Source organism: Sinohyriopsis cumingii, chromosome 13 (genome assembly GCF_028554795.1).
Source record: "Sinohyriopsis cumingii isolate HCF-2022 chromosome 13, ASM2855479v2, whole genome shotgun sequence".
Taxonomy (NCBI): domain Eukaryota; kingdom Metazoa; phylum Mollusca; class Bivalvia; order Unionida; family Unionidae; genus Sinohyriopsis; species Sinohyriopsis cumingii.
In genome coordinates this window covers 66556958-66570166 of record NC_142973.1, presented here as the reverse complement: position 1 = coordinate 66570166, position 13209 = coordinate 66556958, and the positions used below count along the sequence as shown (strand labels likewise).

General features: G+C 37.2%; 1 protein-coding gene across 4 annotated transcripts in view; it reads right to left on the bottom strand.

Moving 5' to 3' along the window:
• Positions 1-338: 338 nt before the first annotated feature.
• Positions 339-13209, bottom strand: part of LOC149785761 (major egg antigen-like) — a 60261-nt gene continuing 47390 nt past the window's right edge. For 3 of the 4 annotated variants that reach the window (XM_089979656.1, XM_089979655.1, XM_089979654.1), the window contains exon 2: positions 339-6026. In XM_089979656.1, coding sequence (XP_089835782.1) covers positions 4884-6002 — 1119 coding nt within the window. In that variant the 5' untranslated portion in view covers positions 6003-6026 and the 3' untranslated portion in view covers positions 339-4883. Of the gene's footprint in view, positions 6027-9677; positions 9818-13209 lie in introns of those variants that run through there. The other variant, XM_089979657.1, reaches the window with a different exon arrangement.

Here is a 13209-nt window from a genome sequence, read left to right as displayed (position 1 = left end):
AATAAATGAATGGCTTAAAAACAAAAATTGCTCGTGTGAAAATTAGGTCACAGTGACCTAGTTCTGCTGTTATAAACTGTAAACAATAGCTCGAAGTTAATGTCACTCTAAAATGTAATGTCTCGAATGTCAACGTCGGTGAACTGATAATTCGAGTACATGCGTTTCAGTCTTTCTTTGTTTTCGAGGGGCAGCTTTAAGATTTTCTATTTTTATGTCATTGATGACAAATTCTGAATATCTGCCTTTGAAACAAATTTATCTGGTTATATGTCGCTAACAAGTAGAAGTGTACTTCTAAGAAAAATAATCCCTAAGAATTATATTCCACAACTACACAATAAATAGCAATTTTATTTATAGGCATGTATCACCGACTTGTACAAAATACAGGCACATGTTCAAATACACGTTTAAGTTTGGACTTCATACAATAATAGTTAAGCATTGAGGCATTTCTGTTTTACATCATGGAGCTGCTATATATATATATATATATATATATATATATATATATATATATATATATATATATATATATATATAGCATACATACATACTTACATACATACATAGACACAGTGATGTATGTTGAAACATTTGTGATAGCATGCTATGGTCTGCCAACGGTCCATTATGATTCGTGCCCCACCAACGATTTTTAAAGTTTTTACCCGAATCAGTTACAATCTAGCTGATGATTATTTAAAACCCTTTAAACGTTTCATATATCAAATGAAACCCATTCCTTCAACGCAAACATTATTTTTTTTTTAATTTGGTAAAATAAAATCTTCAAAGACGAGCGCAGTGTTAAAGAAATGCTATTTTTTGTAGTCCAAGCATGCAACTCTAACTCGTCATTTAATTAGATCAGATTTTAAAAAAAAAAATAATTTGTATATTTTGTGTTGAACCTTCCACAATAATACGCTATGAATAGAAGTGTATTCACCATAAAAATATGCTTAATTCATATTTAGATGACATATATTGCATGCCAGCAATTTTATTAACATTTAAGCAGAATATTTCCTGTATACATTATTATTCATAGTAGTAGTATTGTTCTTGTTGCAAATACATTAAAAATAATTCCTAAATGCAAGTATAAACGTCTGATAAACATCAATTATTATTATTATTAACATTTATTTTAAAATCAGATTGAATATCTTAATACGATATCATAATAAAACATAGCCATTAATTTACAATATTATTTCTATTTTGATTCTGTATTTTAAGCGTAGTTGAACCAGTGATATTTTAAATGATGCTTAATTGTGAATTTTAAACAAATATTATAAAGCCGTCTTTCCTTTAGACATTATTTTGGAATGTGTGGCATGTAATGAAAACAAATGAGAGTCTATATTCTATTTACATAACATTTTATGATTCCGAGAGTTTCCCCACTTGTTTCGGAACGCTTATTATTTATTTATTTTGCTGGTTAAACGGCTTGTATCTTGCCTTTTATTTGTTTTACATGTGCGGGCATCCGCTTCACAAAATCGTGCACCATACGATGTATATTAGGCTATTCCATCTCTAAAAATAGCATTTCTTTAAAATTACACCATTGACAACTTTATTTTTCCAAATTAAAAAACAAAACAAAAACAACCTTTGCGCTGACGAAAAAAGGTCTGCTTTGAAATTGTAACGTTTAACGGGATTAAATGATCCTTACATTGTAGCTGTATCACTGTGCAAGGTAATTACTTTCGAATACCGGAGGTGATGTACGATTCATAATGGACTGGTAGCAGAATAAAGCTTACATTTAAAATAATTTATCAGGCAAATAGACTGTGAACATCGATAAAGCGTTACACCATCCTGCACTGTGGTATAGAATCCTTTTCTCGACACTACATGAGATGAACTTCAAATAATCATAACAATATCTTTCCGAAAAAGTCCTATTTATTTTTCTTTTGCATTCCTTGCCGTATTATTGAATCCAATGAATGCCATGGAGGGCCAGTCGCCATATTTTTTTTGTGTGTCAACCGTGCAAGCAAACGAGCAACTATAACCTACAAGAAAGATGAAAATATTGTTTTCTAAAATGGACCCGAATATCGCACTTCGTTTTATAAAGACTTATGTGCATCTGGCAATTCGTTTAGTTTTATTGCAAGTATCAACTACGACTATGACACACAATCTGTGAAAGCAACAGTGAAACCGAACACTGGAGCCTGGGCATATGTGAATCGTGTGCTCTCTTTGGTTTATGGCATAAACAATCGGTGGCTACATTTGTCATGTCAAGTGTCCGTGCTTGAGATTATTTAAACCCCGGTTCTACATTCAACGTAAACGAGTTATTTTCACATACGAATATAATATATATATAAGGTCCAACGACACATCTGCACAATCCCTGTAATATGGTGTGCGCGTAGAGGATTTTTTTAATATAAAAAAAGATGCATTTCTAAAGCACTGATTACTGAACTCTATATTGGCGATAAACATTTTCGATTGATCCAGTGACCAAGTCAAATTTGCGAACGGTAAGGAACTCGTCCAATATCTCAAGTAAATAATAAATTCCACGAACGATCTCTACATAGCCCGGTTTCCATAACCTCAATTTGACGCATCTCCACATTATCGAGTTTGTAGGAAATTTACTTGGGAAGTTTAGTTATTATGTTTTAAAATAAGCATTTATTTTGACAATAATGTACATGCAATTTTATTTGTACAGACAATTATGCACTTAAGTTCATCAGTCAAACACCTTTTGAAATTAGTTTGTGATACTTCAGTTTGGACCAGTCAACTTCAGCCAATGAATGCCATTACTATCAGGCGGAGTGGTTACAGCGTCCGCCTCGGAAGCGGGAGATCGTGGGTTCGAACCCCGGCCGAGTCATACCAAAGACTTACACAAATGGTACTAACAGCTGCCTCGCTAGGCGCTCAGCATTATGAGGTTAGTGTTAGGACTGGTCGGTCTGGTGTCAGGATAATGTGACTGGGTGGGACATGATGCTACTTGTCTGCGGCATGATGCCCCCGTGCTAGACATCACTTTAAACTGCCACACTGCAGACATCGTAGCGATATGACTGAAAAATTGTTAAAGCTACGTTAAAAATCCTAATCACACACACACACACACACACACACACACACACACACACTATCAGGCGGATGGATGAAGTGTAAGCGAGCGATTGCACGACTTTAAGTACACAAAAACCCAGAGCGGCCGATCAATACTGAAATCTGTAAGGATGATTAGATTTTCTTGGAAGCAAAAAATTTGTTTCACAGCCCCACTGTGCCGGATTACCCATTAAGCACGGTAAGCACGTGCTTAGGGCACCAAGTCAACAGAGGCACTAGAAACAATTCAAATCAATTGATGATAAAATTTCATGAATTATATATGACCATTTCGATCTGCATGTACGAGTATTTTAATTTGGAATGATGGCAACACTGTTATTTTCCCATCTTTTTAGCTTTTAATATACGTTTTGAGTTTCACATTTGGTGGTGGTGGGGCATAATATTTTCAGTGCATATGGCCCTGGAAGGCCTTAATCCGGCACTGCACACCATAATCACAAAGTTGAAGATAGCAAGGGAAACTATTGGTAGACAAAGGATCAGTCTATTACAATATTCATATTTTCATCATGATCTCCTTCCAGTCAACAATATACAATTAAAATGATTGACAACTTTGAACGGCAGGGTGTGAATTCAGATAAAACTACACCTTCAACAAACATGCTTGTTGCAAGGAATAGATGGGTGATTTTGATCAACACAATTCAGCGTTGTTGTTGTTGAAGTAAATCACGAATTTAATAATTTCATTAATGTAACGTCAGTAGCATACAATGCCGTCATGACGCCACTTATTTCAGTCTACTTACGCACATTCTATTTTATTTTCGTGGGCCGGTGTCACTAGCCTGGTATCCTGGCCAACCATTATGCTTCGCACAAGCATCATGGGAGTCCAGGGTACCAGGCTTCGGTGTCACTGCCTTTTCTCATGTACTGAGAAAAATATTTTTTTTTGCTCCAGTCATTCTATATGGCCCATCTTAACTGGTGAAAACGTTCTGTTTTTAACAAGGTAATTAAGTTCACAGCTCGAAGGATAATACCCTTTTACAAATAAAATGGTTGCCTTAGTTAAGAAAAATAGCAGATTCAATTTAAATAAAACTATTTAAAAAAAACAACAACAACACGACTGACAGTTCAAAATTTATCATTGACAGGTGTTAATTCTACTAAAATAAATAAGAATAATGAAAGGAAAAAGCCCCACTGAAACAGTGCAAGAGGCAAGAATGGTACAAGACAGTTCTATCATATATCTTGACTGTCCTACAACAACGCATGCGGCCACTGAATGAGTATTTCACAGCTATCTGTAATCTCACTATTTTTTTTAAACATGGTATATCTCTAACACGGTAATCTCATAAAAATGCAACTCGTGCATGAGAAAGAAATCACTTCTTCTGACACAATCTCAATACAAAATTTAACCAAAATGTTAAACATGCTCTATAAAAAAATAACAATGTCGTTACTTGAAAAAAAAATGAACATTTTAAGCGATATCTATCAAAACCGTTTTTAAAGTACAGCTAAATTCCAAAGAATCTATTTACTTTTTATATACATTCAGTCACATGTTCTGTCGTTCGCGATAACAGCATAAGCGTAAGTATAAAGTGTAGACCATGTGTACAAATGCATCCACAATTTCGTCACAATGCTGAACGTTGTACATTGGTTATTATAATCCAATTCATGACCAAAATTTCTTTTAAAACAGTGAGCCTGGCACATAACCTACCGCAAGCTTATTAAATCGTTAACTCCAAATAAGATTATCGGCCGGTAAGTGGGGATCCACTAAAGTAGTGAGGACTCCCGCTTCCAGACTCAGTGTAATGAGATATGGGCACAGGCCGGACGTACGGGGCCTCCAACAGCAGCTTTCCCGTGTCAGAGAAAAACGCTTTAACGGAGTAAGGATCAACTGCGTCGGGCAAGAGGAATTCTCTGTTAAATTCCTTGGTGGAGGTCCGGTTGCCGATTTGTTCTTCTCTTTTGGCGCTGATGACCAGCTTTCTGTCCACTGTTTTCACTTGCAACTCCTCCGGTTTAAAGTCCTCGATGTCGACTTCGACCTTGAACTTTCGCTCTTTATCTTGGACGGCCGAAGACCCGTCCGATCCGCCATGGGCCTCCGTGGTGGTAGTAGCGTAGGTGGCAGTGCCAGTTGGGACCGACTGTGGCAAAGATTGACTGGGGACCTGCTTGGTTCCCTGGGCTCCAGACAGGAACGTTGTGAATGTGGAGGAGTGGAGTGACTGTGAAGTTTGCGGAGTTTGGGTAGGGGGTGGTGGAGTATTTCTTGCTGAGCTCGAAACCGAAGAAGCTGATGTCTGAACAACCCTTTCTTGCTGTAGCGGGGGTCTGGATCCGTTCTTTATGGTTGGATATCCCGGAGTTGGTAATGGCGCCTCCACACTGAGTACGCCATCTGCTGATATTGTGCACTGGAGGGACATAGGGTCGACATCACGTGGAATATCGACCTCCCGACTGTACTCGCGACTAACGGTCTTGTTACCTCCCTTCTCCTCGTGTTTGGCATGGACAATTATTTTATCCGTGTCCATTTTCACACTAACTTCCTCGGGTTTGTAATCCTGCACATTGAATCGAACACGGAACACGGGCTGGCCAGCTTGGTCCTTTTCTACAACACATCGGCCATCATCTGGGAAGTTTGGTGCCATAGTGAACCTATCGGATAAACTATCTAATTTTCCTCCATCATTGTCAGGTCTAAGCGTAAAAAAGTCTTTGCGCATGCGCTCAATTTCATCCTCCCATTCCTTCCGGCGTCTCTCCATGTCCCTCTCCATATCGGACCAGACTTTGGCTTGTCTCTCTTCGAATGTGAGATCGTCTTTAAATATGGGAAGTCGCTGCGTCATTGTTGATGATTACGTTATTGACACCTGAAAAGATAAATGTTTCTCTCATGATTAGAAATACATTCGCTGCTAACATCTTAAAAAATGTTCCATATCGAGTCTGATACAAGACGAATAATTGGATCTTAGTGACCACGACGACCTTAACCTTGGATATTTTGATCCACTGACCATTTTTAATCAATAGTGAAGTCTGGTAAACCCCATTTAAAACGTTGGACGGAAATTCATACATTAAAATACAAGGTATTTTTAATGCAAGATTTATGTTGGGTCAGCTGACAGACGGAGACTGTTACCTACCACAGCTTAAAACTTTCGCAAAAGGAGAAACAAATAGCAATAGAGAACAGTTCGTGGTTGGTCAAGGAAAGACAACTTCCAAGCTGACACACTGCATGTTCTAGATTAAAGGCAGTATACTCACGTGTTATGGAATGCTGTACCTATACCTTTTTTAAAAACAATTGTTTACAACTGTCAAAACTGAAATACCGTGATGACATTTTAAATACACCCTCACCTTCGACGCATTTGAGGCGATAGTTGTGTATTCGCATTTGCAGTAGACCAAAATCAGTTTCAACGTTTATTTGTTAGATATACTGTCACTGCGAAAATGAAAGGTAGCATATACGGACACCCGGTAAGATGAAGTTTTAATGGCCGTTCTGACTGAATACCAGGATGTATTTTTCTACCATCTTCAAAACGGGGCTCCGGATCCCAAATGGTACTGGGAATTTTTACGCATAAAAAGGTGTAATTGTGATTTGTTTAAATATTCTTTATTCACTGTTAATTCAAAACAATTTACACAGAAGCGTTGTTAAAAAACTGAATATTTCAACGGCCTAAAGGGCGATTCAGATAAAATGTTCGCCATCGAGTCTGTCATGTCGCCTTATGGGCCAATACTGTAGTTCTCTCCTTTGCATTGATTCTACGGCATTTCCCCTGTTGTTTCAGTACAATCTCCCCGCGGGGGGGTGGGGGGTGGGGGTGGGGAGACAAAATTTTAAGTTTCGCCACTGAATACAATGCAATATTATTCAAAGTAAGCGTCTACTTCTGTATCACTTCTTTAAAAGAGAAAAGTAAATAGTCAGAAAAAGAAGTTTTATGTCACGTAGTCAGTTTTGATACTCATAAATGCAAAAAAATTAACTACTATCTACGAAATTTCCGTCGAAAATCCATCCATGCCCCTTGCACACTTAAGAGAAAAGTTATTTCTTTTAGACCATTCAGAAGGGAAGTATATCTCAGTAGACGTATCCATGTCAAACAGTAAAACAGTAATATAATTAATCATTTATCCAACAGTTAGTCATCCTATAAACGTATGAAAGGAGGACTTCTACAATGGAAACAAGTTTTGGGACTGTAACCTATTTTCGACATTGACGTATTTTCGAGATTTGATATATTTTAGAGATTGCCGTTTTGTTGTACACCAAGTGTACTAAAGCAAACAAAAAACATTAATCTTTTTATCAAATTTTAATACTAATTCATCAGTATTTTAATGATGTTACATCATCTGACATGAAATTTCGCAACAACCGAAATGTGTCCAAAATATGAGTCCAGCATGTACCCTGTTAAATATAAGCCAGAGTTTCTTTGATTCTTTAGCTCCTTCCTAAACACAGGTAAATAATTTTTCCCCCAAAGTCAGTATAGGCATGGATTTTTTTTAAAAGTTCTGATTGGGAATTTTATACACTAAAATTGGGGAAAATGGAGATTTGGGAGGTGGCGGCATTCGGAATGGGATCATAGTTCGGCTCCAAAACAGGTTCAGACATCCCTTAAGTAAAGACGGCATTGTCCGAGGTGGCTATAATACTATATTGAATAATGCTGTTGAGAAATGTTTACATGAGACGGATAAATATTTTCCCCAAATAACTTGTTCGCAGGTACTTGGGTAAACCGGTGCCTGAGTGGTCTAAAGCGCTCACCGTTACGGATCACTGCCATCTTACCTCTGTCTGCCTGGGTTCGAGGCTCGGGTTCAGCCAATGTGGGTACATGAGAACGCTTATCACAGCTTCTCATAAGTCGGTGGTTCTTTCCGGGGTTTTCCCGGGTTCTTCCTCCACCAGTTGTGTTGGTCGCATTGGATAGCCTATATTGTGCTGAAAATGGCGTTAAACTCCATAACAATAAAAAAAATAACTCGAGCAAACGAACGGTTTTAGAGAGTATATACTACTTTGTTTATATAACATAAATCCAAAGGCGACAGATGTCAACGGTGAGCCTATTGCCAAATTAGGGGTCTCAAAGAAAAACGTGCGCTTTATGATCTCGTCATCTGTGCTATTTACTTTCAAGCAATCTGAATGATTTTCTTCGAGCAAAGCATCATATAAATAAATAGTGTTCCCTGTATAATGACAATATTAGCAAATGGCTGATCCAACTATTTTATCGACACACCATTTGAATTTACACTTCACATTTTTGCAAGAATTTGTGATCGGAACATTTTATGTCCCATGTAATTGCTCGATAGGTTGATTAGATTATCTTTAAACGACTTTCGGAAAGAAGTCATTGTTAACAGGCTTAAAAAAAAACAACATTATTTTAATTCATTCTCTCTTTCTTTCATAATTTGCAAGACATGTTACCATTTTCATGCCATTCTTTTCCTCCCTCTGTCCTTAATTCATTACATTCTGCCAGCACTCCTGTAAAACAAGTAATTTTTCGCGAAACCTTAAACGCCACGAGTAACGCTAATAAAATTAATAATGTCTGGCGGAGATTTAATGGCGGGAAGGATAACAATAAAAATTGGAGATATTTTAGATAAGTGCAAGAGACCGCGGGGTGTTCCTGCCTTACAGTGATAGCATGATAACCTCGTTCCATTCATTTAACACCGTTTGCTTTGTTATATATTTCTTGCAGGATAAGTAAAATTGATAGTATCGGAACCCGTACGGCTTTGTCATTTTCCATTCAATGTCATTATTACTTACAAAAGCAGAGACCAAGTCCAACAAAATTAAGAGAATTCATGCACACAGGTTTCGATAGTGTGAAATTGCTTCCTTGATATGGAGGAAATAGGTTGCTGCATTTTATATTATGTACAGTAAACTATATTTCATATAAGAATAGGGAAAAACTGCAAAATTGTTAGAAACCATACATTGTAAATATATTTAAATGTTACAATTGTGACACCAAAATGATCAAACCATGAATAATATCATGATTAAAGACACTTCATTTGGAGCAAAAATTACCCGAAAAAAAATAATCTACGAAAACAGCACCACATAACGATAAATAACATACAGTTGTATGAGAGAGAGAGAGAGAGAGAGAGAGAGAGAGAGAGAGAGAGAGAGAGAATAAAAGGTTATAAAACTATTCTAGAGTGAATGCCATTAAGACAAAAATTGATCATATTCTCAAAGTGATGGATGACATCATTAACATGGTTTGAATTTTGATGAAATGCAAACACAACATACCAGTGGTAACCTTTTCCTATAAGAGTTCTGGCTAGTTCGCCAATGTGACAAGTGGATAGCATGGCCTCCACGCCATGTATAGCCTATCGATGTATAGCCTATCTTGTGATCAAAAATGGTGTTAAACCCTACAACAACAACAATAACAAGTTTCACATCCTACATATAAAAGGTTTACCCGTCAAAGGAAATGGATCAACAACGCTGAAACGGTGCGGACAATCACTGCCTCTCTCAGTCATATCTAGGTTCTGGGTCTGGCGCTTTACAGCAAAGCAACACATGAACGTTTTTTGTAGTGCTGAGTCGATTGGAGTAAACCTAATCACCAAGCCACCGCGGCTGCCAGTCATATTATCTACGTGCCTGCAGGCAACCGACATTCGTAAATAAAAATACATCATATTCACCCAGCGCGACAGAAATATCGATGCACGCAATTTTTTTCTCCAACTCGTCTGCTTCTCACTATGTTTATTTTAAATTGGGTATCAATCAAAATACGGCATATATATATATATATATATATATATATATATATATATATATATATATATATATATATATATATATACACCTGCCAAACATCTTGTTGTTCATTTATTTAGCGGAAATGATCATTATCAGACATTACACTGAACGATTTGCAAAAGTCTTTATTTCCCAACAGATCTTTCATGCTAGTTCTCTTGTGAGACTCATGTACATCTACCGTTTTACAATCATCTGCCTGTGTTCGAGTCTCAGGCTCGGCTAACATGGGTATGTGAGAAAGCCTGCCAGTAGCTTCTCGTGGGTCGGTGGTTCTTTCTGGAGTTTTCCAGGGTTCTTCCTCCACCAGTTATACTGGCGGCCATGTATTGCCTATCTTGTGCTGAAAAATGGCGTTAAACCCGACGACAAGAACAATAATCGCCTGTTTGGGAGCGCGCGCCGGTCCGGAAGAGATTAGGTAAGGGCAACATACAGGATCGGCGCTTTCAGAAATTTTAATTGCATACGAAATTTTCGAAGTTTATTTCTTGATTTATATATTAAAAAGAATAACGATTGTACATGTTTATTTATTTTTTTTATCGTATCAACTTTTGCCGAATCCCTCAGCTATGCTGGGCTAGCCAGATGACAAAATATGACGAGTGATGAGAGTGCCGATACTCCCAAAGAACTCGTTTACAACAGTGCTTAATCTAGTTTTTTATCCTGACTCGAACACCAAATATATTCTTACAATAAAAATACCAAAATGAATTTGAAAAATTCAATGCAATCACTAGGTTGTTCAGAAAGACCAGAAAATGACTTGACAAAACTGTCTACTGTAACTAATTTGAAAGTGTGATGATTTTTAAAATAGTGATGCCTGTCTTCTTGGGATCAGTATGAAAGCTAAAATTAGTCTAAACCTATATTATTTCATAAATTTGCAACTGGATATTACAATAGGTATGGTATGGAGGGTTAATGATTACAACAAAAGCAGTGGCAATAATGTTCCTCTTCTAAAATTGAACGTCAGATTGTGGAATGTTGTATAGGCGTTTCCAGAGATCAGTGTATCGATGATTCAATAGATTAATCTGATTCCGTTTCATAAAACGCTATAATTTTAAGAACTAAAAACATCGTCCATCTATAAATTTGGTATTTAAAAACACAATTTAAAATCAGCATGACAATGTTAAAACATCAAGCTTGATGCAAATCTTAATTTTAATGCAAGTATCCTATTGTAGTTTACAAATAAAGTTTGAAAATTTGGAGATGAGTATTAAAAAGGTCGACACGTCTTATGATTAGGTGCCAGGGGATGGCCTCTGTCAAATTTCTTAACTTACGGCTATTGTGTGACTTTTTCAGCTATTATTGTTTACTAATTAAAGATAATGATACATTTGTGAACTAGGTGTTTCGGGCTTGTCTTGTTCTTGAAACTGATGTCAGGCATGGACACCTTCCATATTTACCCTGATGTATGTAGATAGCGTAATACCAATAGTCGGCTAGGAAGAAGAGCTACCGTCCTACAGCAGTAAACATGGCTTCGGGGCCAGCAGAATGTCTCAAAAACGTCTTGGATGACAACTATTTTCAATTACATCAGCCTGTTCAGTACACACTGTTTTGCAGAATTATCATCTAGGAAGAGGGCTCGTGTTTGCCCCGTGAGCATCACATGGTGTCAAAAATTACCTTCGGACGTGAAAAATGCAGGTATAAATTTTGGGTTGGGGTGCATATACTTCTTCTGCTATGAACTGTCATTGACCTCTCTGGTCAAGTGGATAATATTCTTATGCTTTGTTTTAATATAGCTATCCAAAACTATGGACATATTTGACCTCACTTGTGTATTTTATTTTTTGATTTTTTTTAGTACCAGGCCGCTGAATGCGGATTTAAATTTGTGCATAAACAACTGTCACCTGTCCCCTTAGGCAGACAGGTTTTATATTGTACGGGGCTTCATGTAATCTCATGACACAATCTTACGTAAACAGACAAACTGGTGTTGTATTTTAAAGAGCTTTGTGTAATTTCATCTTATACAATCTTATGTAATCCGGGAGACTGGTGTCATCTTGTAAAGGACATTATGTAATTACATCTAAGACAATCTTACGTAAATAGGGACACTGGTAAATCTTGTAAAGGGCTTTATGTTATTTTATCTCATTCAATCTTACGTAAACTGCAACTGTATGGATACATATTTCTCCCTTGAGTCCCGCTACAGACAACTATATAAAAAAATTGAGGGCAAAACAACCCGAACATTGCCTAGAGTAAGTTTTCTTTACAGTTAGAGTCCTGGAAATGCTTAAAAATGCAGGAGCTTTCGGGGGCTTTGCTTCGTACATACTTGTTTAGACCCCCACCCCCAGGGCCGTAGAGTGCCATCACGGTCCCTGGGGTAAGAGACACCCGGGCCTCTCCTAGTTCTTGTTCAAACAAAAATTTTCTTGTCGGCCCTGCCCCCATGATATTTCTGTAGCTGCCACTAATTAACACTGCAGCATAATCAGGCAAAAGATTCACATTTAAACATCCAGCTCTGCAGACAACGTGACGTTCTGTGTCACCGTTATGCAGAAAACAGTGTACGTTACAAAAGAGACGATATGTGTCACCGTTATGCAGAAAACAGTGTACGTTACAAAAGAGATGATCTGTGTCACCGTTATGCAGAAAACAGTGTACGTTACAAAAGTGACGATCTGTGTCACCGTTATGCAGAAAACAGTGTACGTTACAAAAGAGACGATCTGTGTCACCGTTATGCAGAAAACAGTGTACGTTACAAAAGAGACGATCTGTGTCTCCGTTACGCTGAAAACAGTACATTATAAAAGTGACGGTCTGTGTCACCGTTATGCAAGTCATCAGAAAACACAGTACGTTATGAAAGCGACGGTCTGTGTCACCGTTAAATAATTCATTAGAAAAATCGTTACATTACAAAAAAGACGGTTTTTGTAATCGTTATGCAAATTAAACATTTACATTATAAAACAAATACATGTAAGTAACTTTCCTTCGCAAAATATATATATTACTGTTTTTAATATGTTATATTCCTCCTTTTAATGTGGTGCATCTGAAGATAATGAAAATTCAAATGCCGCTCCACACCTCCCAAAAGAACTTTCCAATATGTAAATAACCTTTGTCGAAAAGTTCAAACCACGTGCGGCTATAGATAAACCTAC